Source organism: Danio aesculapii, chromosome 24 (assembly GCF_903798145.1).
Source record: "Danio aesculapii chromosome 24, fDanAes4.1, whole genome shotgun sequence".
Classification (NCBI taxonomy): Eukaryota; Metazoa; Chordata; class Actinopteri; order Cypriniformes; family Danionidae; genus Danio; species Danio aesculapii.
Genome location: NC_079458.1, coordinates 38909151 through 38935941, shown reverse-complemented (window position 1 = coordinate 38935941; position 26791 = coordinate 38909151). Strand labels below are relative to the sequence as shown.

The window sequence follows — 26791 nt, the reverse complement described above, 5'->3', positions numbered from 1 at the left end:
TTGAGGGTCCAGCAGGTCTTCAGGTGTGCTGAACATCTGCTCTAGTCCGGACAGGAACGTGGAGAGCTAATCTTTCAATCTGCAGCGTTTCTCTTTGTCTTTCTTATCTCCTGACTCTACGCCTCACATTCCAGTGTCACAAACACTTCCTTCAGCAACAGCGCAATGCAAAAGATTTCCTTCAAGTCGGCATGGAATGGAAATTGACCCTGTCTGCTTGTTAAATGCATGTCATTGACCTCATTGTGAGAATTCAATCCATCTGTTCCTATCCAACCAGCAATCAACTGAGAGAAAGTAATACCTTTTTTAGTATTTATTAACCCGTTAAACTCAAACGCAACAATATTGAGGGCATCTGTGGCTACTTAAAATGCTGTGAAAATTACACACTTGATTTTACCTCAGAGTGAATAGAAATGTCACACCAACTTACAGAAATACAAAATTGGAAACGATTTGATAAAGCATTTAAGCACTTTATCAATCCCGAAAACCGTTTACAAAACCCTTTCTCAATTATATTATGGTGGTAGCATCATATGCATATACAGACACAATCTGAACAAATCCAGCATGCTTCATAATAATATCCAAAAAAGGGGAAAAAATAACGCATTAAAAAACAAAAACTTGTAAAAATATCAGCTTATGGAGCCTTATAGCCTTTGGAACAAAAGTAAATGTTTTATTTTATAACAAATTACCTTATAATAGCAAAATGAACAAATAAACTATTGTGTATTACTATTGTAAACTATTTTAATAACTTGCATTAACTAGTGTTAATAAATAATTTAATATATGAAGAGGTCAGACGCAAAAACCAAGCGCCAAATTAAATGTTCCTCTAAAATTAGCCTTTTTATAAGGCTATTGTGTATAGTTTCAGTAATTTCACTTTTCTAGCAAATAATATGCTTTTTTACATGAAATAACTGATGCTAAAATTTTATTAAATGCTAATTTAAGAAGAAAATTTCAGACAGCACTTAGAGGTTTTTGGATCTAAACTCTTTACATATTGCCAATAGCTAGCTAACCAAAGAATAAACTAATGTGGACAAATGTTGTTGTTGTTGTTTTTTTTTTTTTTAAACACAAGACATTTTGATAATTTTCTAACTAAATGTTGTCATCACAAACATGCATGTCATTTTGTTGGGTCGTTTTGTGCATTTTACACACAAAAAAAAAGTATCTCAAAAATATTAAAGTAATACAAATATGACCAAATCTCGAATTATGCATTTACACTACACTAACAAGGATGGGTAGTTTTAACCCAAGATCAGGTCAAAATTAGACAAACCTACTGTTAATTTATTTAAACATTTTTTATTAAAACTTTTTTTAAACCATCTGTTGAGTTGGTTCATATTTGAGTTAAATATAGAGTTTAAAACAACCCATCCTTTATTTTTAATATATATATTAAAACTAAAAACAGAGTTAGACAACGACAAGACAACGGTGGGGCGTGATTTATCAATTTAAATGTACAAAAATAGTCCTAAAACATGCACTATGGCTGCACGATATTGGGGAAAATGTGCATTGCGATATTTAAATTCTGTGCGATATTCTTATTTTTATTACGATTTTTCTCAAGATAGCTTAATGATTTTGTAGGGGAGTGCACAAAACATAATCAACAAATTACAAGCGGAGATAAATAGAACCAATGTACCGATGATACAGAAATAAAACAATCCAATGTACAATAAAGCTGTATATTCTTAATTGTGTAAATAATTAAATACAATTAATCTTTCTTAAAGCTACAAACATCATTTTCCTTGTGCCCAAATGCTTTAAACTTGCTTCAAATGTTTAAACAGGCCTTAAAAACACAAGCAACTGATACACTTTCATGTTATATATTAAGGTTAAACTAAAAATTACTAAATTCTCATGCTATTCTAAAATGTTGTATCTGGTCAACTATAATCCTGACTCCACATTGCACGTCCTGCGATGTGACTATTGCGTATTCGCACGTTGCGATATCGATGCTGAAACGATATATTGTGCAGACCCTAACATGCACCATTCTGTAATTTCCTAAAGAAACTGAAACAGCCAAATTTCTTGATTTTCAATTAATCCTAATAATATGCCTAATATATCTGGTGACTGCAAACACAATGCTGCAATTAGCATTTGTATAATCCAAGCTAACAAGTAAATTCAAGAGAAAATTAGCGTTAGCTGAAAAGACGTTTTACTTTCTCTGACATCAAAAACAACATATTCACGAGCATCATTTACCCACCGTCGACTTGCTCTAAAGTAGTATGAATATTTATTTGTTCTGTTGAACACAAAAGAAGATATTTTGAAGAATGCTGGAAACCTGTAACCATTGACTTACATAGTATTTGTTTTTCTACTATCCAAATCAGGCTTCAAACATTCTTCAGACAAAAACAAAAACAAACTCAAACTGGTTTGAAACAAATCATTGCTGGGTAAATGTTGACAGAATTGATTTTTTTTGTGTGTGTGAACTACCCCTTTAAGTGTAACCCACTCTAACTTTCAGAAACATTAAGTGCAAATAAAAAGTACTATACCTGAACAATAATAGATGTCTGGTTAAGATAGCCGGTTTGAAAGTGTGTATCTGAGACTCTACTATGTAGTCTCTCGAAGCACGAAGATTCAATGTGGTCAAATGCAAGACTATCCAGGAAATGACCAAATAACTGCTCTACATGCTAAACAACACTGTTTGCCTAAATAGAAGTAAATATATCAGCAATATATCTGCTCTACATAAGCAGAAGTGGAATCAGGCGCATATCTGCAAACTATTTTATTGCCTACATAACAGCGACGATGACAATTCGGCCCTCAACTTCTCCATCAAATACCCCTTCGCTTGCATACAGGTTGAGTTGCAATGTTTAATAGCTTAAATTTGCATACGATTAAACCTTGCATAAAGGCTTTTCAAAACAGAATGATATACAACATACGATATAGTCCACTCCTAATGTGCTTTTATAGTTTCTGGAGAATACCAACATTCATTTTTACCTTTGATTAATAAAAAATGTTAAATAAATTCATGCTGAAAAGATTTATTGTGGTTTCAAGCAAGTGTATTGTAAATTCTGACTACTGCTAGCACTGGTTTATGCAACAGAATGGAGGGAAATATTATAGATAAATAAATAAACTACAGGTTTCTCAAATAAGGACTTCGTCTTTAAAAAAAAAAGTTATATATTTTAATTATGCGTTTGCTAACAGCTCTGACCATTCTCTTTTTTTATTATTGTTTATATTTTTTCATTTCTTGCAATTTGGACTTTCCTTTATCCTTCTTAATCATGAAATTTATATACTGCAAACTGTAAATTGCAAACAAACGAACTTGATGACTTTTTTTACAAGACAGTTTTAATTTTTAGGGGTTTTTGTACACACAAAATAATTCTTTTACAACTCTTGGAAAAAGGTGTGCTAAAACTGACAAAATCAACTAACTTGGTTATAAACACAAATAATTGTGACAATTCTGAGGGAAATAAGTAATTGAAATTATTTTTAACACCTGAAATGACGTTTCACCTAATTATTTTAGGGTTAAAACCTTTATATGACTTTATAAACGGCTGCACGGTGGCACAGTGGGTAGCACGATCGCCTCACAGCAAGAAGGTCGCTGGTTCAAGCCTTGGCTAGGTTAGTTAGCGTTTCTGTGTGGACATTTGCATGTTCTCCCCATGTTGCCGTGGGTTTCCGCTGGGTGCTCTGGTTTCTCCCATAAGTCCCAAGACATGTGGTATAGGTGAATTGGGTAGGCTAAATTGTCCGTGGTGTGTGTGTGAATAAGAGTCTATGGATTCTGCCCAATGATGGGTTGCAGCTGGAAGCGTTTCCGCTGCGTAAAACATTTGCTGGATAAGTTGGCGGTTCATTCCGCTGTGGCGATCCAAGAATAATAAAGGGACTTTATGAACAACTCTTAGAAAAAGTTAATCAAACTGGGATAAAACCAATAAACTTGCAATTGCCAAACAATTGTGACAATTCTGACAGAAAAAAGTGATTTTATTCTAACCTAATGCCTCACAATTTTGACTTTTTTTTTTTAATTATTAAATATAAAGTTTATAACTTAATTAAAAAATATATTATTTGTGAAAATTAAGAAAAACTTGATATTGCGATGTAAAAAAAGATTTAGCAAATCTGAGAATACAACACTTGTATATACACTTATGTGAATTGCAAACAAACAAACATTTTTACACCTGAAAAAACATTTGATCTCCTATTTTAGGGCTAAAACGTTTATATCACAACTGCTAGAAAATGTTCAGATGAAACTGTGATAAATAAAACAACAATAAGAATAACTTCTTATACTTGTACAGCACTTTTCTGGACACTCAAATCGCTTTACACATTTTTTAGGGGGAATCTCCTCATACACCACCAGAGTGCAGCATCCACTTGGATGACTCGACAGCAGCTGTATTGCGCCAGACCGCACACCACACAGCAGCTGATTGGTGGAGAGGAGACAGAGTGATGAAGTCAATTATGATATGAGGATGGTTAAAAGTTTGGGTAAATTTGGCCAGGATGCCGGGGTTAAACCCCTTCTCTTTTTCGAAGCACATCCTGGGATTTATAATGACCATAGAGAGTCAGGATCTCGGTTTAATGTCTCAACCGAAAGACAGCACTCACTGAGCAGTATAGAGTCCCCATAAACTATCTGAACTATGCAGAGCAAAAGAAAGGATAATAAACTGGATGAAACTGTAAGAATGTCATAATTAGAAAGCCACAATTAGCCTTTTTTAAAATTCTGTAGTGAAAACAAGCTTCCATACAGAGATCTACTCAACTAGCAGCATGGAGAAAGCTGATGAGGAAAGCAGAAGTTGGGTTTTTACCTAGGGTGTCTTTGAGGTTCTTGACGATTGAGGCTTTCCTGGCACTGTTCTTCCGTTCGACATAGTTGGATGGTACGAAGCCCGTCTTGTTGGTGGCGTTTCTCACACGCCACCAGGACTTGGAGTCATCCAAGAGCCACAGACGTTCGTTCTTCTTGATGTCCAGCTCCTGGTCCTGCTGGGCCATGTAATCAAACTTGGCGATGACAATCACCTCTTCCGTCATCTTGGATTTATTTCAGCACTGAGGAAGACAATAATTCAATCATCAGGAACTTATGGCTATTTTACGGCAAGATCAATATGCATAAAATTATTACATAAGAACAACTTCATATTTCAAGAAGAAATGATAAACAAATATATTAATAGAAATAAATAAAATTTACAAAAACTGTATATTAAAAAGTTAAGAGGTGTTTCCTCTAGGATTTTTTCCAGCTGTGGCGGCAGGCCTTTTTTTTTTTTTTACACACATCTACCATCTAAGTTACCTGTGGCGTTATTTCAATGACAATTGTCCTGAGCGCAGATTTAGAAGTCGAGATCGCATTTATGTAATAGCCTACGAGCATGTGGATCTCTTTGCTTGCGAGCCGATTTCCTCCGCTCATGCACAAAACTTCTTGCACGCAGTGTTGCCAGATTGGGCGGTTTTGAATTTATTTTTGCGGGTAAAAAAATGACATAGGCGGGTAGTGAAATTTTGGGCGGTTTTACAACGTTGTGCCCCGGTCTGCCATCACACACCTGTTTTGATCTCCCAAAGAGATGCCATAGCCCCTGTTCTTCGCATACATATGTCTAGAAAAGTTTAGAACACTGGAAACAGTCAGCAACATCTGGCAACACTGCTTGCACGCCCCTCAAATATAAGCCGCTTCAAGAGCGCGCAGATCTACTTGTGCGCTCTCAATTAAACGCTGCTGAGGTGTGATTTAGTTCGTTTATGTAACGAGTATGTCTCCAGCATTTATTAGATTTGCTAGGAATATTTATGAGTGTCTTCAATAGACCTGCAGAGCGATATTAATGCGTCCTGAAGTAAAGTGAAACGGCTGTACGTCGTGTTTGCTGGCCTCACGCACCTGTCAGTCAGTCAGTTCACCTTAAAGGGTTAAACAAATGCAGCACTACTACTGTTACAGAAAAGTTCACGCTGTTATAATTCACTTACCCTGTAATACGTTTTGGTGCGATTATCAGCCGCTATTAAAAGCAATACAATGTTTTAAATGAGAAGCTGTAATGTAGCCGTGGCGGGAGGAATTTTGGCGAGGCGCCCCGCCATGGAAGAATGAATGTATCGGAAACCATGTTAAATATGAAAAATAAATTGAGCAAGTTGTGACCATAGCTATCTTTAGAGGATGAGGAACCTCTCAGATCTATCCAAAATATCTTAATTTATGCTTGGAAGATAAGGGTTTTTTGACAGAATTTACATTTTGGGGGTGAACTAACCCTTTAGGAAAACCTTTGAGAACAGAAAGTTCTCCAAACATCTAATTCTGAATTCAAATTGCTTTTTGGAGAAGCAACAAAATGTCTTGAGCTGAACTCATTGATAACAAATACCGACATCTGCCTGGAACAAGCCGGAGTTAAACTGAAACTTGTAGAAATCCTGATGCTCAACTGGATGACTAAGCTTGACGTGATGGATCGAAAATGACAATACTGTATTACAACAACAGCGATCTGGAGACCAATCAGTGCACTGAAGACCTTTGAGCTTGAAGAACACGTCCAGGTAGCCTTCTCAAACGCACAACCATGATTATCGGGCCTGCAGGGCTCAGGACAGCAAAGATTGCTGTCAGAATGGATTAACGTCGCTGCTCACCTTCTCATGAGCATCTTCAGGCCACAGCATAGGTGACCTACTTTCTAAAGGTCTCTGCACTCATGTTTTCATCAGCTGCATTAAACAAATTCTCGCCAGTGACAAAAACGTTGACCACAAAACATGAAGAATGACTAGATTCACATGACTTAATAGACACATTTGTAAAAACTCATATGAAGCTTATAAACTTGGGTGCGTTTACAGACCAATTAGAACTTAAAACTGAACCTTTTTTTTTTTAAATAAGCATGCCCATTGTTTACAAGACAACTATTCGGGGACCTGAAAATCCAATATTTAAGCCGTTCTTAATCCATGTAAACGTGGAATTTATTTACAGTGTTGCTGTCTGTACGCAAAGAAATAAATAAATAAATCAAGCAAGTCAATGATTCATTCATGAAGACAGTGGCTGCATACAAAAACTGCATTCTTTCCTCCTAGTATTCGAAAAACAGTACCCAAACGACCTATATTCGGAAAAAAAAAGTATCCATTGCATGATGCCATGAAAAAGAATGAATAAATCCGACTGAAGCGATGCAACTGATGTGGGTATACTCCATCAGCTGTTTTCATTTCTGTCAGCTTTGCGATTTGAATGTTTGGCACAATCTTGTGATTGAATAATGCGCAGGTTAGTGTATACTCCATCAGCTGTTTTTGTTTCTGTTAGCTTTGCGATTTAAATGTTTGGCGCCATCTTGTGACTGAATAATGCGCAGGTTAGCGTATACTCCATCAGCTGTTTTCGTTTCTGTCAGCTTTGCGATTTGAATGTTTGGCGCCATCTTGTGACTGAATAATGCTCAGGTGAGCGTATACTCCATCAGCTGTTTTTGTTTCTGTCAGCTTTGCGATTTGAATGTTTGGCGCCATCTTGTGACTGAATAATGCGCAGGTTAGCGTATACTCCATCAGCTGTTTTCGTTTCTGTCAGCTTTGCGATTTGAATGTTTGGCGCCATCTTGTGACTGAATAATGCTCAGGTGAGCATATACTCCATCAGCTGTTTTTGTTTCTGTCAGCTTTGCGATTTGAATGTTTGGCGCCATCTTGTGATTGAATAGTGAGCAGGTTAGTGTATTCTCCGTCAGCTGTTTTCGTTTCTGTCAGTTTTACATTTAATTAAAGAATGGATAAGCTGTTCTTACTCAGAACAATGCTGTGAGTCTAATTTTTATGGTTTGTGGCATGGCTGTTTTCCCAAAATACAACAGTGCTACAGTTTGAACCTGTCAGGTGTCACCAAGTCAAATGTAAGACTTTTAAGACTATTATGTATGAAATTTCAGACATATGCACAGCTAAACACTAATAATTTTTTTCAAATGGCAAAGTTTGGCCAATAAAAAAACATTTTTATTAGCCTCAAAACAATTTTAATTTGGTCATTTCTTAACCACATATTTTAAAAAGTTTTAAAAACCATAATAAACTAAACATATGAGCCTGTCTAAAATGCATGGATAACTTTTAAACAAATATTATTGTAAGTAAGGTAATTACACCACTTTGGTAAAAAGAGTTAAATATTTAACTTTTGCTAAAGGTTTTATTAAGATGAATTGTTGGTGATTGGTCCGCCAGATTGGGTAACTTTACATTGACAGGGGGACATTAAGAAATGATTAAAATGTTTAAAATTATTTCAGATCTACAACACAACATTTCAATATCTTTAAGACCTTCAAGGCCTAAAATTTTGTGTTTAAAATAAGTCATTTTAAGACCCTGCAGACACCCTGACTTTATTCTGCGTTAACAACTTCCTGAATTTCCTTTACCACTAACATAATGAAGCAAAGTTAACTTTGTGCTTTGTTCAATTAAATCTTTAACTAAATATTGTGTCACATTAAAGTTCATATACAGACAGAAGCTGTAATGCTTACCTGTGCTGCATCAAAGCTGTGGATATCCTAGTAGAGATGCTCTTAGGCAGACCTATGAGAAAAAAACAAAATCATTAGTTTTACACAAAAACAACTCCGAGTAACACAACTAATGGAAAATGACTGGAGAGATTTAGGAAAAAAACTCAGTCTAACACGCATCTCTTATCTAAAGTGTATGGCGCGTACACTGGTGGAGGCGCTGTTGGGCAAACCCTCAGATAAACACAAGGAATGAGCCACTGTTTACTCGTCACAGACAATCCCAACAATCCCACAGCGATTGTGTGCCATTTGGCTAAATAAATATCTGATGAAGATGACCATTGTATTAGGGCCTCGATGCGCCGACTGCCAGAAGATGGTTTATAGTCAAATGATCTCGGTGCAGTCAAAGCGAGAGATCATTTCCTCTAGAACGATGGCCAGCGATTGTCCATTGTCCAAACGTGGGTCAGGAAGATGGTGAGGGGAAAAGGCAGATCCAAAAGTACAGTGCAGACAGCAAAAGCAGGATATGCTGATTCATTTGACACGCATCATACTGAGTGTGTGGGTTAAAAAGAAATAACCACAAATTCAAAAACAACAAACATTCATTTATAAGCCTAACATTAACACTGAAAGCTGCTTGAAGTACAAGAAATGAACCCAAAACGAGGCCAATTTACAAGCCATGGTGCTACCAACATGAAGCAGTTTAAATGTCCTGACTAATATATTCTTAGATTATCTTATATTTGAGCAATAGTTTTAACATCCTAAACAGTCACCAGCCGACAGGTGGGACGTTTTTCAATACGTATATGATATGGCTGCACAATACATCGTTTTAGCATTGATATCGCAACGTGTGAATCCGCAATAGTCAAATCGCAGGATCTACAATCAGTCAACAGTACAGAACACATGAAATTTGTGGAGTCAAAGTGACTGTGTAAGCATAAATAAGCAAGTTTAAAGCAATTGGAACACACGCAATTATTTTGTCGACTTATTTTGTTTAATTATTTATACATTGAAGACTACACAACTTCATTGTGCATTTGATTATTTTATTTTTGTACCTGAATACTGTTTATTTTTCTGTGTCAAGCGTGGTCGCATAACCCTCACTGATGCTCACCGCTCAAAAAATGCAACTACATGTCACAATGACGCGCATCACAAGCTATGAGATTGGTTAGCTTGATATCGCTGACAAGTATGGGTGGCACCAAGAGCCGCGCGAACCCGTTGGAGCGAGTGTTTACAAGTGTCGAGTCCCGTCAAGGAGCTGCAGATGGACACTTTTGTTTTCTTTGTCTTATGATTAAAGTTGCTGCACGTCTGCTGGTTCCCGCCTCTGAATGAGCGAGTTGTAAGTGCTTGTACATTAAGGTAGCGTTCAGAAAAAAACAAAACACCTGCGAAGAAACTCGACACAGAGGAACATAAACACCTACTGCCAGCTAGTGTTTCTGAAGTGTTATTGCTGAGCAACACAAACAGCATGCAGAAGTATAAATGCACAACTACGTACAAGGCATTTTTTTTTTGAAAAAATAAATAAATAAAAAATAAAAATACATCCAGAGTAATCTCCCTAAGTTACAGTACACTCTACAGTATTTCTCTGTTGCAATCTGGATATCACAATAATTAACCCAGAAAAAAGCAGCGCAATAACTACCAGATTGCTGTTGCTGTTTGCGATGAGGAAAAAAACGCTAAACACATGCGGGCATTTCTTCTTTCTTTCTGCCAACACAACACACATTCACGATTTGCAAGTGCTATTTCAGGCTCAAAACACTACAATTACAATGGTATAAATACAGCACTACAACATACAAGCAAGAGAGAGAGCGAGAGAGAGAGCGAGAGAGAGAGCGAGAGAGAGAGAGAGAGAGCTCGACAGAGAATGTCACTCACCCGTTTTATAAAGATTTAATCAGCTGTAGTTAGAAATTACGCTGTTTTATCTTTAAAGGGCTTATTATGCTGTCTCTGTCGCCATCTTGTGGATGGACAACATCTTTGGTCTGCTCAATGACAGGCTAATCGCCGCTGACGCTATCTCTCAGAAATTTTTAATATTTAAAATAAGCACTATCTTAATAAAGTTATACTTATAAACTACACTTATAAATACACTGCATAGTTGCAATCTAAACAACTACATTCTCACCTTAACATGCCGCAAAAGTACATTGTTGTCCAACAGCTGCAATATGTCAAACTGTAGAGTGTCTTCTGCCTGTTGCTGTATGTGGGCGGAGTAATACACAATGGTGAAGGGGCTGGACGAGTGCTGTTATTAGCAGATCACACGGCTATCAGCCAATCAGATTTAAGAACTGTTACATATAAATATATAAGACTGATATATGCTCTCTCTCTCTCTCTATAGATATATATATATATATATATCTCTATATATATATATATCTATATATATATCTCTATATATCTCTATATATATCTATATATATATATCTCTATATCTCTCTCTCTCTCTATATATATATATATATATATATATATATATATATATATATATATATATATATATAGATAGATATGTACATATTTTTTAAGTATGTTCATGCATTCACATATATAACTTTTATTTTGTACGTGATTAGTTACAATTACAAAACAGTAACATTCTGTGTGAGAATGTATTATTGCAATATATATTTTTACATTCAATACTATTTTTCCAGTGATTCTCCCTTTATTTGCGGATCACCTTCATATGTCCGAAACGTGCACGCATCTGTTGAATACCTCCCCTGCTAAGAGCGAACTGAACCAGACTCATTTTATGAGCTCCATCATGTGGTGTTAGGAGCTTCAAACCTGGAGCAGCTTCACTAATTAGATTAATGAATGCTGGGAGGCAAAGTTAACAACAGTGTGCAGAGACAGCCAGAGAGAGACACTCCTAAAAAAAACCAGCAGACAAAGCCAACAGTGCATTCACTCCCTCCGCATAGCTGGAGTTCACAGCCAGAGAACACAAGGCCAGAGCCAACCATACACCACACACTGATCTAACCATCATATTCCCCTCAATAAAGCCCTTTTCTCTTCATAACACAGCTACTTTCACTCTTTAAAGGGGCTGTGGTCTGTTGCTTTTCCTTGTTGATGTTTTAATATAAAGAGAAACATATAGGCCTGTCACAACAATTAATATATCGACTTATCATGCATCATATCAAAATATGTGGGTGATGCAACATATTTTGCACATACATAAGAAACAATTCTAACAACATTTTAGCTGATTGTGCAACATCTCTATCTCTAATTGAGTTGTCAGTGTCAGTATGATTAAAAAAAACTACAGTATTTACTACTTTATTACTATAGTATATTTTCATGTGGGTGTCTGATGAATGACAATAGATCTGGATATCTTAGCCTACTTTTTACCTTGCACTCTTTTGTTAACATTTATCATTATTTATTTAAGATATGCGTTTTCACGTTCTGATTCCAATGCCTAATTATTAAATTGTTAGAACGACTATAATTAAGTTAAATAATTTTAAGAACAAAGTATTGTGTGTTCATTTGGAAGAGTGCACTTGCATTATGATGCTATTATATTGTCATTATGGCAATGAGTGGTATAAAATGGTCCTAAAATGAAAATAATATCATTTATCGCAATATCTTTTGGTGCAATATATTGTACAACAAAACATAGATATCGTGACAGGCCTATACTTACACCATATTTATACTGTAAAAAAAAAGGCCATGATTTTAATAGTAAATAATATTAATGATAATAATAATAATAATAATAATAATAATAATAATAATAATAATAAACAACAACAACAACAACAATAATAACAATAATAATAATAATAATAATAACAATAATAATAATAACAATAATAACAATAACAATATTATTAATAATAATAATAATAATAATAATAATAATACCAAAAAAAGCTACAGCAAAAATCTATAGCTGTAAAAAAAATACATTACATTTATGGTAAAAATAAATGTGATTGTCAGTATTTTATTGTATAACATACAGAGTCCAACCCATAAAAGCAATGTTGAATTTTTACAGTAAACTACCGTCATATGAACTCGCCTTACATTCGAACATCTCACATCATCTAGCCAAGTGTTAATATAATCATTCCCTCATTTTCTGTCCCTCCTCCAAACGTTGACATAATCAGGCATTAATTTCCTGTCACTTTAATTCATTTCAGTTTTTACATTGACATTACGTGATGAAAAAGGAGGGAAACTGTTTGTCTAGAGCAGGGGTGGGCAAACTCTGTCCTGGAGGGCCGGTGTTCTGCATAGTTTAGCTTCAACTCTGATCAAACACACCTGAACATGCTAATCAGCGTCTCCAAGATCACTAATTCTCTATAAGCAGGTGTGTTTGATCAGAGCTGGAGCTAAACTGTGCAGGACACCGGCCCTCCAGGACCGAGTTTGCCCACCCCTGGTCTAGAGCCTTTAAAAACATAAACGTGTAACGACCTATAAGTCATGTTTCAGTGAAGACTGACTATTGAACACACAGAAAAAGATGTGAATGAAATCTTAGAGCTACAGATAAGCAAGTTGTTTAATGTTTACCTACTTATGTTACACAGAATGTTCCAGAACGGAGCATTATTTGACCAATATTTTAACAATTCTCAAAGTTATCTGAAACATTTTACATCAATTTAATATGATTTACATGAATATGAAATCAGTTTACACTGTGATTAACGCATCACAACCCCGCCAAAGTGTTAATATAATCATTCACTCATTTTCTGTCACTCCTCCAAACGTTGACGTAATCACGCATTCATTTCCTGTCACTTTAATTCATTTCAGTTTTTCCATTCACATTAGGTGATGAATAAGGAGGGAAACTGTTTGTCTAGAGCCTCGAAAGCCAAAACGTTTAACTTTATAGAGTCTATAAGTCATGTTTCAGTGCAGACTGACTATTGAACATACAGAAAAAGATGTGAATGAAATCTTAGAGCTACAGATAAGCAAGTTGTTTAATGTTTACCTACTTATGTTACACAGAATGTTCCAGAACGGAGCATTATTTGACCAATATTTTAACAATTCTCAAAGTTATCTGAAACATTTTACTTCAATTTAATATGATTTACATGAATATGAAATCAGTTTACACTGTGAGTAACGTATCACAACCCCGCCAAAGTGTTAATATAATCATTCACTCATTTTCTGTCACTCCTCCAAACGTTGACGTAATCACGCATTCATTTTCTGTCACTTTAATTCAATTCAGTTTTTCCATTCACATTAGGTGATGAATAAGGAGGGAAACTGTTTGTCTAGAGCCTTGAATAACTTTATAGAGCCTATAAGTCATGTTTCAGTAAAGACACACACAGAAAAAAGATGAATGAAATCTTCAAGCTACAGATAAGCAGCTCTTTGCACACTAAAAAAGGAAAGATGGCAGCTTTTATCATCACCGAAAAGGCACAGAGGGCAGCACTTCTCAAAAGCAAGAGCTCATTTCAGCGCCTTCATGCTGCCGCCTGACAGAACAAACGCATTAGCTTGAAGAAAACCTCCGACCCTGTGCATCGGCGCTCTTCAAGCTTTTTGGACGGATGCTAAAAAGGAAAGATGCACTTCAAGGGAGAGGTTGTGCGGTACACGCAACAACAAAACATCTGCATCTGCGCTCGAGTCACACTATTGAGGCCATGAAAGCTGGAATCCTCCCTCTCCATCTGTCTCTCTCAGCTCTGAATTCTGCCGTCCCAGAAACCTTTCGCTCGTTTGAGTTGGGGGTGATATGACACAGATGCGTTGGGTTTGGCCACAGGTTCATATTCATCTTGTGCTTGAGCTTCACAAGCGTTTAAAAATGATTTCTAAATATTAAGGCCAAGTCATGAGATCAAGTATGAAGCGAAAAAAAGGAGATAAAGATAAAAAAGCACTGAGAGAAACTTTGGTACTATTATTTGTACAGCAGTGGTGTACTCGAGGCTATACGCACGTATACTCAGTATGCCTTCTTTTTTCCATTAGCTGTTTGGGTACTACGACTTCTGAGGATCAATAATTGCGTATACTCTTGGTATACTCACTTGTTTTGCTGATTAGACTTCCCCTTTAACTGTATACCAAATTTGTTTTAACTCTCATCCTAATTAGCTGCATTTGGTGCACTTTTGTATATATTTTGCACCATTCCCCGCCCCCTGACGACCACAGCAGCTGTGAGAAAATTTCGTGGGTTTTTCGAAGTCAACTGAATGATGTCTCGCTGAAACGTTCAGGTAAAATTATAACACAGCATGGGCGAGTTGGGTAATAGTACACCACCTTTTTTTTTTCTAGGACTACACCACTGTTGTACAGTAACTCTATGCAAAGTTTGTGTAAATCTCTGTGTGAAAACAAGCTAAAATGTCTCCTGCATTTCTATTTATTTATGCATCTTTTTGTATGTTATTCATTTACCAAAAAATGCACTTTATTAATGTTTTATTTATTTTATACATATCATTATCATGTCATTTTACATATGTCATACTTAATTTTTTTAAATGAGTGTTTTCTGGCTTGCAAACTTATTTGTTTAAATCGGAGTAAATATATTTACATATGTATTATAGTGTAAATATGTTACAGTTAATAATTTATACACTTAAATATTAAAATGCTATTTTTTGTGCTTTCTTCTAACTGTTTTTGCACTAGTAGGCCAAATTTTTTAATCTCGCCTAGGATCCCTCAACCCTACGGGCCGGCATCGAAGACAGAGCATGGTTTTCTGTGGAGTCTAAGAGTAATCAAATAACATTGTCATCACTGTATAAATATTTTATACAAAATTATGAAAATATATCTTTATACTTTAATATTTAACTTACACGATCTATTGTTCAGCCCTAATCAGCACTATAACAACGTTTAATAACCCTGATAAGATTGAGAGCAAATGCAGAGCGAATCTGGACTCTCTCACTCTCCTCATGACATGCATGTAGAGAAAGCCAAACGCAACTGACACATGGAAAAGAAGAAATTCACATGAGAATGATTTGAAGGAAACCAAAAAGTAAGCAAATACCTCTACTGACTAACTCTGCCATACACACAACTTGATATATTTGGGTTAAACAATAAAGATTTAGCATTTAGCCAAATTTTGGCCAAACTGCACCAATTTCTATGAACAAATACATCCAAGATGGAGGAAAAAACATCAGTAACCAAACTCTCAGAGATTCAAATTTTGGTTATAATTAAAATACAATACCATAGAAAGTACATGTGCATTTTGATGCTACAAATACCGAGCTAACTGGCAACAAGCTAACATCAAACATATAGAAGAAGAGATGATGCCAACCATCGAGGACTTCCAGGACAACACATTCACTTAACACACTTGATTAAACATGTACATAGACATCACCTATACGCTATAAGATTGCAGGTTAACTATGTCTGTATATAATAATGTATATTTGATTGCAACTTTAAGTTAATTTGATTGTAATGCAATAACTTGCACCATTTGTAAAGCTGCTTTAAAACAATAATTATAATATGAAGCGCTATACAAATAAAATGAATTGAATTACTAGAATCAAAAGCAAGTAAAGTCACTGCATTTAATAGAAACATGACGTTCCTTGTTATTTTAAAATGAAAAAGTACATGACTTTCTACAGCGCTTTTACAATGTAGATTGTACCAAAGCAGCTTAACATAGACGTTCTAGAGAATTGAAACGCTGTCAGTCCAGTTTTCAGAGCCGAATCAGTTCAGAAATGCCACTAAACGACTCACTAGTGAATTGGAGAGCGCTGATCTGGCAATTATTATGCCAAATGAATTACTTAGTTTAGCTGTTTAATATCCAACACTAAGCAAGCTGAATCTTATCTCACAGAAATATTATTCCTTGTTCTTTTGAACTGAAATAAAAATCTTTTTTTATAAAACCTGTTGAATCAAATCACAAATTGCACTTAAATGACTTGTTCTGAACTGATAGAACTGCATGTATTTTTATGTCAACAACAGCAGTGAGCTGTAAATGTAGCAGCATGCTAACATGACATACCGGAATCAAAGAACAGCGGATTTCTTAACTACATTCGATTAAACATAAATTAAGAAATAAACTAAAACATAAGAATGTAAAACTTGTAAACTAAAGCTTTTCAATGAATCTCTTGAATTAGTCTGGCTCTGAAACTAAACGGATCAATATCCGCATCCACCCCAAGATGAAAAACCCTTTTCAATCAACCTGTTAAAACACAGAGCAAGTAGTTTGACTATTTTTTGCTGTTTAATATTCCGAATCATTTCTCTCATAGGCAAGTGAATCGGAAGTTTTAAAATAAGTGCACTTCCGCATTGAAGAATAAGGTAAAACATTTCACAAACTGCACTAAACAAATCATCTGCAAACTGAACTACTTTAATTTGCCAATTACAACACTAGCGTAGCAGCATACTAGCATCAGCCGCTAATGAAATAAGAGATTATAGACCGCACTGAACATTTACAAACTGACCAGATCTGATCACAGACATTATTAATATGTTTAACATTAATTGGAATCGTGAACTCTTACCTTGAAACAAGTCAAACAATACTCGAGTCAAACATTGTCTCCTCTGCCTTGCTTTATTTGTGTGGTAAAAAGCTCCATATGTGTCACTTTTGAGGTTCCATCTTAGAGGGTAGTAACCTATAAATGGGTGACATCTCACTAGGTTTAACACTGCTGATTTCATAACTCTATCGAAGACATGCTAATGAGGTATTTGGTTAACAACAAGCTCACAAACAGTGTAGCAACATGCTAGCATGAGATTACACTGGAATCAAACATCACTACATTTAATTACAAAAAATAATGCACAATTTGTAAATGAAATCCTCTTTTCAATGAATCTCCTGAATCAGCCTGGCTCTGAAACTAAACTGATCATTATCCGCATCCACCCTAATCTGAAAGCAGTGAGAAACACTTCCTTGCACAAATCCTTTTCAATTAACCTGTTCAAATGGTTCAGGAACTACACTAAACAACTCATTTACAAACTGAACTCCTTCAATTTGCCAATTTCAACACTAGTGTAGCAGCATACTAGCATCAGCCGCTAGTGAAATAAGAGATTAGAGACTGCACTCAACCTTTACAAACTAACCAGATTTGTTCACAGATATTATTATTATTATGTTTAACATTAGTTGGAATCGTGAACTCTTACCTTGAAACAAGTCAACAAACAATACTCGAGTCAAACATTCAGTCTCCTCTGCCTTGCTTTATTTGTGTGGTAAAAAGCTCCATGTGTCACTTTTGAGGTTCTATCTTTAAAGGTAGTAACCTATAAATGGGTGACATCTCACTAGGTTTAGCACTGCTGATTTTACAACTCCTCAAGTTATCAAAGACATGCTAATAAAGTATTTGGTTAACAGCAAGCTCAATGTAGCAACATGCTAGCATGAGATTACACTGGAATCAAACATCACAACATTTAATTACAAAAAATAATGCACAATTTGTAAATGAAACCCTCTTTTCAATGAATCTCCTGAATCAGCCTGGCTCTGAAACTAAACTGATCATTATCCGCATCCACCCTAATCTGAAAGCAGTGAGAAACACTTCCTCGCACAAATCCTTTTCAATTAACCTGCTCAAATGGTTCAGGAACTACACTAAACAACTCATTTGCAAACTGAACTTCTTCAATTTGCCACAACACTATCGTAGCAGCATCCTAACATCAGCTGCTAGTGAAATAAGAGATTAGAGACTGCACTGAACATTTACAAACTGACCAGATCTGATCACGGATATTATTAATGTTTAACATCAATTGGAATCGTGAACTCTTACCTTGAAACAAATCAACAAACAATACTCGAGTCAAACATTCAGTCTCCTCTGCCTTGCTTTATTTGTGTGGTGAAAAGCTCCATGTCAACTTTTGAGGTTCTATCTTAGAAGGTAGCAACCTATAAATGAGTGTCATCGTTCACTAGGTTTAACCATACAGCTCACAGCTCTTCAGGCTATCAATTAAAGACATGTTAATACAGTAATTGACTGAAAGCTCACCTCATCCACCAACCACAGGTTTATTAGTGATGTCTTCCAGTCTTGGACGTATGGACACCAACTTTTAGACATCATATCTTCTTTACAGTACGTTCATCCCTTCTAATAATGCTCGCTGGTTATAAGGTAATCTTGCTGAAGGGTTTCTCCACTCCCACAGAACCTGTTACTACCAACCTGAGCATTCAAAAAGAGCGCAATAGTGCAAAGCAAAACAAATGAGGTCTACAGCTGTTTTAGCAGTTCTGCAACCATTGCGGCAATAGAGCTCAACCGCACCTGATACTTTCTGCTGCAGTTTTACGAATGCACAGCTTCCTTTCTATTGTGTGTAGCTGAGGTGAGAGGATGATGGCTTCGCTCACCACTTCCTCTATAATCTGCTGCAACGTTTCAGTTTGCCACCAGGGCCTGATAAACGTACACAGGCTTGACCAGAGAAATCATTTGCATACACTTGAGGAATAGTTCACCCAAAACTGAAAAACACCACATATTTTACTCGCCCTCATGCCTTATCATCAGTGTATTAGCCTTATTCTTCACATACGATGGATGTTAGGGCTGCACAATATTGGATAAACGTAACCTTGTGATATTTTGTTTTGCTGCGATTACATTTTCCGATATCAATATCACTTCACCAGGCCATTCGAATAGCTCTATTTGCAAAGATTTCCTTCATTTAGATTGACTGGCGTGATCAACTCTTTTTATATGCAGTGTATTCACATAAAATATAATAAATTACAAGCATTTAGAGTATAAATACAATGAAGCAACAATAAAAGTTAAATAAACAGTGCTTTAAGTTTTTCTAGGGAGTTTTACAGTATTCAAATGCAAAAATTAAACAAGCAAGCGTAAAATAACATGGTTATCGTTGTATAAATGTTTACAGTGGAAGTCAGAACTATTATTACAGGGGGGCTTGTTTAAATTTTTCCCCAATTTCTGTTTCAAGAGTTCCCACTTAGATATGCTTGGCGTATAAAGCAGGTTTGGCATGCTGTCCCGGGAGAGAACCCTGAGCTCGGAGATATTTGAGCCCAGGGCTCCCGCCCGGTAAGCATATCAGGAGATCCGAGATCAGGTAGGTCTCGAGAGCTCCCCCTTTTAGAAAAGGGAGGAAAAGGAGGAGATGGGGTGGAAGGGGGGATTCTTCCAAACGAAGATAGAAACAGTAGGGAGAAAATGATCCATTTATAGTAAACTAGGATCACTCTGATTGGATTATTACTGATTACAGATGAGTGGCCAGACGTGCTCAATCATATCACGTGCTCCTCTCGAAATTAGTTTATGAAACTTCACTTAGCGGAGAGAAAATTTATTCAACACATTTCTAATCATAATAGTTTTAATAACTAATTTCTAATAACTGATTTATTTTATCTTTGTCATGATGATTTCAAGACACTTCGATACAGCTTAACGTGACATTTAAAGGCTTAACTAGGTTAATTAGGTTAAATACACTGTAGTTTTTCTGTCATATATTCTAAGGATTGTGAATAACTATTGATCTACATAAAAATATATGTTATGTCAACAATATTTGCTAAATGTCTACATGTTTAACTGAGTTTTCTGGACAAACATTTTTGTGTTGAACAGGAACATTGATATTTAAATAATTTGCGTATGCGTGATGTGACGATCAAAAACTAAGTTAGTTTATCTGTTGCTTTTCAAAAGGTTGACACAGTGGCGCAGTTGGTAGCACAGTCGCCTCACAGCAAGAAGCTTGCTGGTTCGAGACCCGGCAGGGTCAGTTGACATTCCTGTGTTCAGGTGGGTTTCCTCCGGGTGCTCCGGTTTCCCCCACAGTCCAAAGACATGCGGTGCAGGTGTCTGAATGTGAATGGGTGTTTCCCAGTACTGGGTTGCAGTTGGAAGGGCATCCGCTGTGTAAAACATATGCTGGATAAGTTGGCAGTTCATTCCGCTGTGGCAACAAAAGGGACTAAGCCAAAGGAGAATAAATGAATGAATGAAGTAGTAAGTTTGTGTTTGTCGTTTAAGTAAAATAATTAGTAACAGGATGATATGCTAACAAGTACTAATTACTTATTTTAAGAATTAAAAAAAAATCATCCAGTGAACAGAAAAAAATGAATCGGCTCAATAGCAGTAACTGTTGCTTCAGTTGATGTGACAAGAATATCTTTGTTAGTACAATACAATAATCAACATTGCATGAATAAACTAAATTATGTTAGCTGAACAAAATATTGTTACTGAGAAAAACTAAAAAACAGTTGTTGAGACAACTCAAAAGTTCTTACTGTATCAAGTTGCCTTGTTTTTTATGCTTTCTCAACAATTTATTTTTTACAGTGTAGGCAGGTTAGGGTAATTAGGCTAGTTATTGTATAATGATGTCGAAAAAAATAGCTTAAATGGGCTAAAAATTGACCTTAAAATGTATTTAAAAAAAAATTAAAACTGCTTTTATTCTAGACGAAATAAAACAAATAAGACTTCCTCCAGAAGAAAAAATTGTATCAGACATACTGTGAAAATTTTCTTGCTGATAAAAATCATTTTGGAAATATTAAAAAAAAAAAATTTTAAAAATAAATAAATAAAAAAATACATAAATAAATACATAAATAAATATATATATCAAAGGGGGGCTAATAATTCTGACTTCAACTGTATATAAAAAAATTAAAATAAAGAATTAATATTACATACATTTTTTAAATCTTTAATAAACAATCTAATCCTGCGATGTGACAACTGCAGACGCACACATTGCGATGTCGATGCTGATATATTGTTCAGCTCTAGTGGGCGCAGTCATTTGAATCTTTTTGGCTGGAGACTTCCAGTTTCATTAACTTCCGTTGATTTTCAGATGTTAAATCAGCTCATTATGCTCCTTGATGTTGCAAACTGATCATTTCTAATAATATTCTTCTTCTTTTTATGTGTAGTCATGAACACACTTGTTTGTAGAGCAAGTAGTTTGACCATTTCTGCCATTTAATATTCCGTCATTTCTCCACTAGGCAGCTGAATTTAGGTATGCGGCCAACAGTACTGAAATGTTAATGGAAAAGGGATGCTTGTTGTGTGCCTGAATACTTTAACGTCTCTGCTTACACAGTCAGAGGCCTTAAAAACACATTCAAGTGATAAACTTTCACTCAATTATGGTTAAACTCTTTGGTGACTCTAAACATCTTGTGTGTTCTGATCTGTGGCTCCTGCTTAACTATAATCCAAACATATAAACTCATAGCAATTCCTGCGATGTGAACACTGTGGATGTGCACATTGTGATATGGATGCTGAAACAATATATTGTGCAGCTCTACATTAAATAACTAAATTACCCAAAATATATATTTAAAAAACAGATATGAAAAACAACCCAACACCGCTCGGAAAAAGCACGAGTGAGCAATGCATGATTCATGAATCAATCATTCTTATGAGCTGATTCTTTCCGAGTAATCCAACTGAACCAGTTCACAACTTGAAGTGAATGATTCACAAATGTGCAACTGCTTCAGTCTGTTTTTCTCCAATCAACAGCTTCCACTGAAACTGTCATGTCTGACTCAAGATGAGCCAATAACAGAGTAATGTGATCCTCAACTGATGACACAAACACTGAACTCGCAATACACTTACACTGATTCAAACACGGGTTACTTCACAGATTTTCAAACGCCATTCTACGCACACTGACCCAGCGGCACTACCAAGAAAGCGGTTTCTTTAGTAAAAACTGGTTGGTCTGGTAGACTAGCAGTGAGTGTTAGTCGACAAAAAAGCTTGCAGACGCTGTAACCCAATGCCTCTGACAGACAGCTCAAATGACAGAGCTCTGGAGCCTGCTGGAATGCAATCTGTGTGTTTCCCCCTCCAGCGCCGCCTCACTTCCTTTGACACACAGACACACACACACACACTGATGGACCAGAAGTAGCAGATCTAAAAAGTGATCTTTTGGTCACTAAACTACTAAAACACAATTACCCAGAGTGAACGTTCCAACATTTCTCTAAAGAAGGTATTCATCCTATTCTCAATTCATTTTACAGCATTTACGTGGCATTAACTACCATCAACAAATTAATACAAGGTACTTCTAATGCATTTCAGAACACTTCCAATGGTCTTGAGATGGGATAACGGTAGGATTAGGGACAGGTTTGGTATATGCACGTCATGATTTTGCCAATTACGCTGCGATCCTGAATTAACATCTCTGTTGATCCTGGAACATCATTATTATTGGAAAATATAATCCATGCCTATTCCCTACCCTTAAACCCAACCATAACTGTTATCCAACTATTATTCCCCTCTGATTTTGGGTATAATTTACACTCATGTAGAAGTGCTTAAACCTTACCGTAAGCCTAAACGTATCATACAGTATACGGTAAATGTATCCCTTATTTTCTGATTGGCTGAATGGAATGTCGTTCCAGGATCAACATAGATGTTCATCCAGGAACAGGTCCTACTTGGGAAAATCAGGCTGGTGTTTGGGTACATTTGATGGTAAGGGATGGTCGACAGTGTAATTATAAATGCAAGTACATAAATTAAATACAGATGTAATTACATGCAGGTATTTAATCATAAGTACAATGTAAAAACATGTATTTGCACAATAAGTGCATTGAACAATTGATTAATGTCAGTGTAAGTACATATTATTTAAGGCCACCTAATATAAAGTGGACCGAAGATTCTCATGAGCAATTCCATGCAAATGTCAACCTTGTCATGGAAAAAATAAAGTTTTCACCAAAATAGTGAAACTCTGTCTAGGTTTTTTTTGTGTAAGCTTGTATTTTACAGCACTGTAAAAATACTCAACAAAAAGTCTGTCAGTGTTTTCAAACAATTATATTTGATTTATCAAAGTGGCACACACACAAGTGGCAATTTCATAACAAAACGTTTTACCTTATGAATGCAAAAAAGTTAAACAAAATCAATAATTTTTGGGTTCTGCAGTTTAATTCACAGAATTTCTACAAAGTATGTTGTAGACTGTAAACTCTGCACATGTGACATCCATAGAGCTGGAATTGCTCATTTCACAGTCAGTAGTTTGCATTTATTTCAGCTATACAATTTGTGTCATTTTTGTCCATTCTAATTCATCTTAATCATTATTTTTACTGGGTTTACTGAGTTTTTTATTCTTGTATTTCATTACTTATAACAGCTAATAAATTGGAAGAGGCACGTTGAGTGAAAATAGCCTACCTACACATTGTGTACGAATCCAATAAACAACTTTTCTGGTGCTATAGTAGCTGCCTTTACAGCTGCATATTTTCATTTCAACTACAAAAGTAACATCGACAATCTTCAAAATGTCTCTTTTTGTGCTCTACAGAAAGATTAATTGTTATTTGGGGTGAACTATACCTTTTAAGGCTGCCCGATATTGAAAAAAAAAAAACTGACAATGCAATATTTTATTTTTCTACTATATATATTGCGCTATTGAATATATAATTTATTAGATTAAATGAATGGGTCTATTTGGAAAGAATTCATAATTTTGATACATAATTTTGATGATTTTGTAAGGAAGTGCATCTACATAAAATATATTAAACCAATCACAAAGAGTGAGAAATACAGTAGAGCAACAATACTGTACATATAAAATATATTGTGCTTAATGGTCTGGAAGTCTAGCAATATTTAGATACACTAACCTAATAATCAAATGTAAAATAACACCATAGTCTTCATTATATATATATATATATATATATATATATATATATATATATATATATATATATATTTACACACACACACACACACACACACACACTCTGTAAAACCCAACAGTCAACGTTATCAAATGAAATGAATGTAGTTAACTCAACTCATTTGAAAAGCATTTTCAACTCAAATGTTGAAGGTAACGATTAAATAAATACCTCATTACTTCAACTTAAATGGAGTAAGTTCATAGTACTCATATAGATTAGTTTAACTCAAATGGTTTGTAGCAATTGGTTTCCTCAAACGGTTTGGTTGCATGAACTTAACTGGGTTTTTACAATACTTTTTGAGTTTTCTTCATTTTATAGGGTTTTAATGTGCTCAAATTGTTTCATTTATTTAAATGGATTAAGTTCACAGAACTCATTAGGATTAGTTTTTTAACTTAAATGGTTTGTTGCAATCGGTTTCCTCAAATAGTTTGAGCTACCTTAACTTATTGGGTTTTACAGTGTACATGCAACTAATATTCCTTAAAGTGAAAAATGTAATTTCTTATGGCCGAATATTTTTAAACTGAACTAAATGATAAAAACTCACATAAAAAAATAAACGTTTTGGTCACTTTGTGGTTAAACAAAGAGTGTTTTCTAAACTAGGGTCAATAATAATACTGATTTAACATGTCAGATCATGCGATGTGACTATTGCGGATGTGCATATTGTGATATCGATGCTGAAACGATATATTGTGCAGCCCCAGGACTTTTATAAATGAGTTCACCCAAAAAATTGTCAATTCTGACATAGTTCACTCACCCTTCACTCCTCAAAACCTGTTTGAGTTTGGTTCTTCTGTTGAACACAATGACAACATTTTTAATAACTGACCTCTATAGTGTTTTTTCCCCTACTAAAGTCATCAATGATGCCAGCATTCTTCAAATCATCTCCTTTTATGTAAAACAGAAAAGAGAAACTCATAAAGGTTAAAAAATAAAGAAAGAAAGAAATCACATGAGGGACAGTAAATGATGGTCATTTCCCTTTTTTGGGTGAACTACATAATTCACATTTGTGTGTTCCAGAGGCAAATATAGTACACATTTGTCCAATCTGCACAACACTCAAGAGCAAAACCAACTAATCGTCTTTAAAGAAGAGCTGTACGTGTGTGTGCATCATATAGGCTAAGGTTCAAATATCCCATACCCCCAGTCAACGAGAAACAGCATATAATATGAGAGCAGCTGAACACACAAAACATGATCGTCCAATAGTCATTATGCGGCACTAATGTTGATGTGAGGTTTAGATGAGAAATCCAGGCCTGTTGATTTAGGCAGAGAACAGGGAACGAGCACTGCTTACGTAAGTGTGTTAAACAGGATGGCCACGCATGGCCCTGAAAACACCAAATCAGTTTATTAAGCCTTATATAGGGCTCCTTCAGGGGACGACCGACTTAGAATGACAACAGCAGAAGCCATACAAGGAAATGGCTCTATTCACCAAAAGATCTGAACCCTTTCACACGCAAGTTCTAATTACTCTCGTTGACCCCCCTGCATGAGTTTATGTGATCTTTAATTAGAATGCATTGCTTTAAAGTTTCCATGGTGACGCATTATTACGTGACACACCATTTTATTATGTGATTGTTCTTTAGAAGGCATCAATTTAAAGTTTCCATGGCAACGCATTATTACGTGACACATCGTTTTATCACGTGATTGTTCTTTAGAAGGCATCACTTTAAAGTTTCCATGGCGACGCATTATTACGTGACACACCGTTTTATCACGTAATTGTTCTTTAGAAGGCATCACTTTAAAGTTTCCATGGCGACGCATTATTACGTGACACACCGTTTTATCACGTAATTGTTCTTTAGAAGGCATCACTTTAAAGTTTCCATGGCGACGCATTATTACGTGACACACCGTTTTATCACGTGATTGTTCTTTAGAAGGCATCACTTTAAAGTTTCCATGGCGACGCATTATTACCTGACACACCGTTTTATCACGTGATTGTTCTTTAGAAGGCATCAATTTAAAGTTTCCATGGCGATGCATTATTACGTGACACACTGTTTCATCACGTGATTGTTCTTTAGAAGGCATCAATTTAAAGTTACCATGGCGACGCATTATTACGTGACACACTGTTTTATCACGTAATTGTTCTTTAGAAGGCATCACTTTAAAGTTTCCATGGCGACGCATTATTACGTGACACACCGTTTTATCACGTGATTGTTCTTTAAAAGGCATCACTTTGAAGTTT

At 35.6% G+C, this 26791-nt stretch overlaps 1 protein-coding gene across 2 annotated transcripts in view; it reads right to left on the bottom strand.

Annotated features, from left to right (window-relative positions):
- The window catches only part of nck1b (NCK adaptor protein 1b), a 77821-nt gene that overhangs the window by 29899 nt on the left and 21131 nt on the right, over window positions 1-26791 (bottom strand). The window contains exons 1-3 of one of the 2 annotated variants that reach the window (XM_056450786.1): window positions 18785-18803; window positions 8661-8712; window positions 4917-5160 (exon numbers count right to left, since the gene is read on the bottom strand). In XM_056450786.1, the coding sequence (XP_056306761.1) occupies window positions 4917-5142 (226 nt within the window). In that variant the 5' untranslated portion in view covers window positions 5143-5160; window positions 8661-8712; window positions 18785-18803. Of the gene's footprint in view, window positions 1-4916; window positions 5161-8660; window positions 8713-18784; window positions 18804-26791 lie in introns of those variants that run through there. The other variant, XM_056450785.1, reaches the window with a different exon arrangement.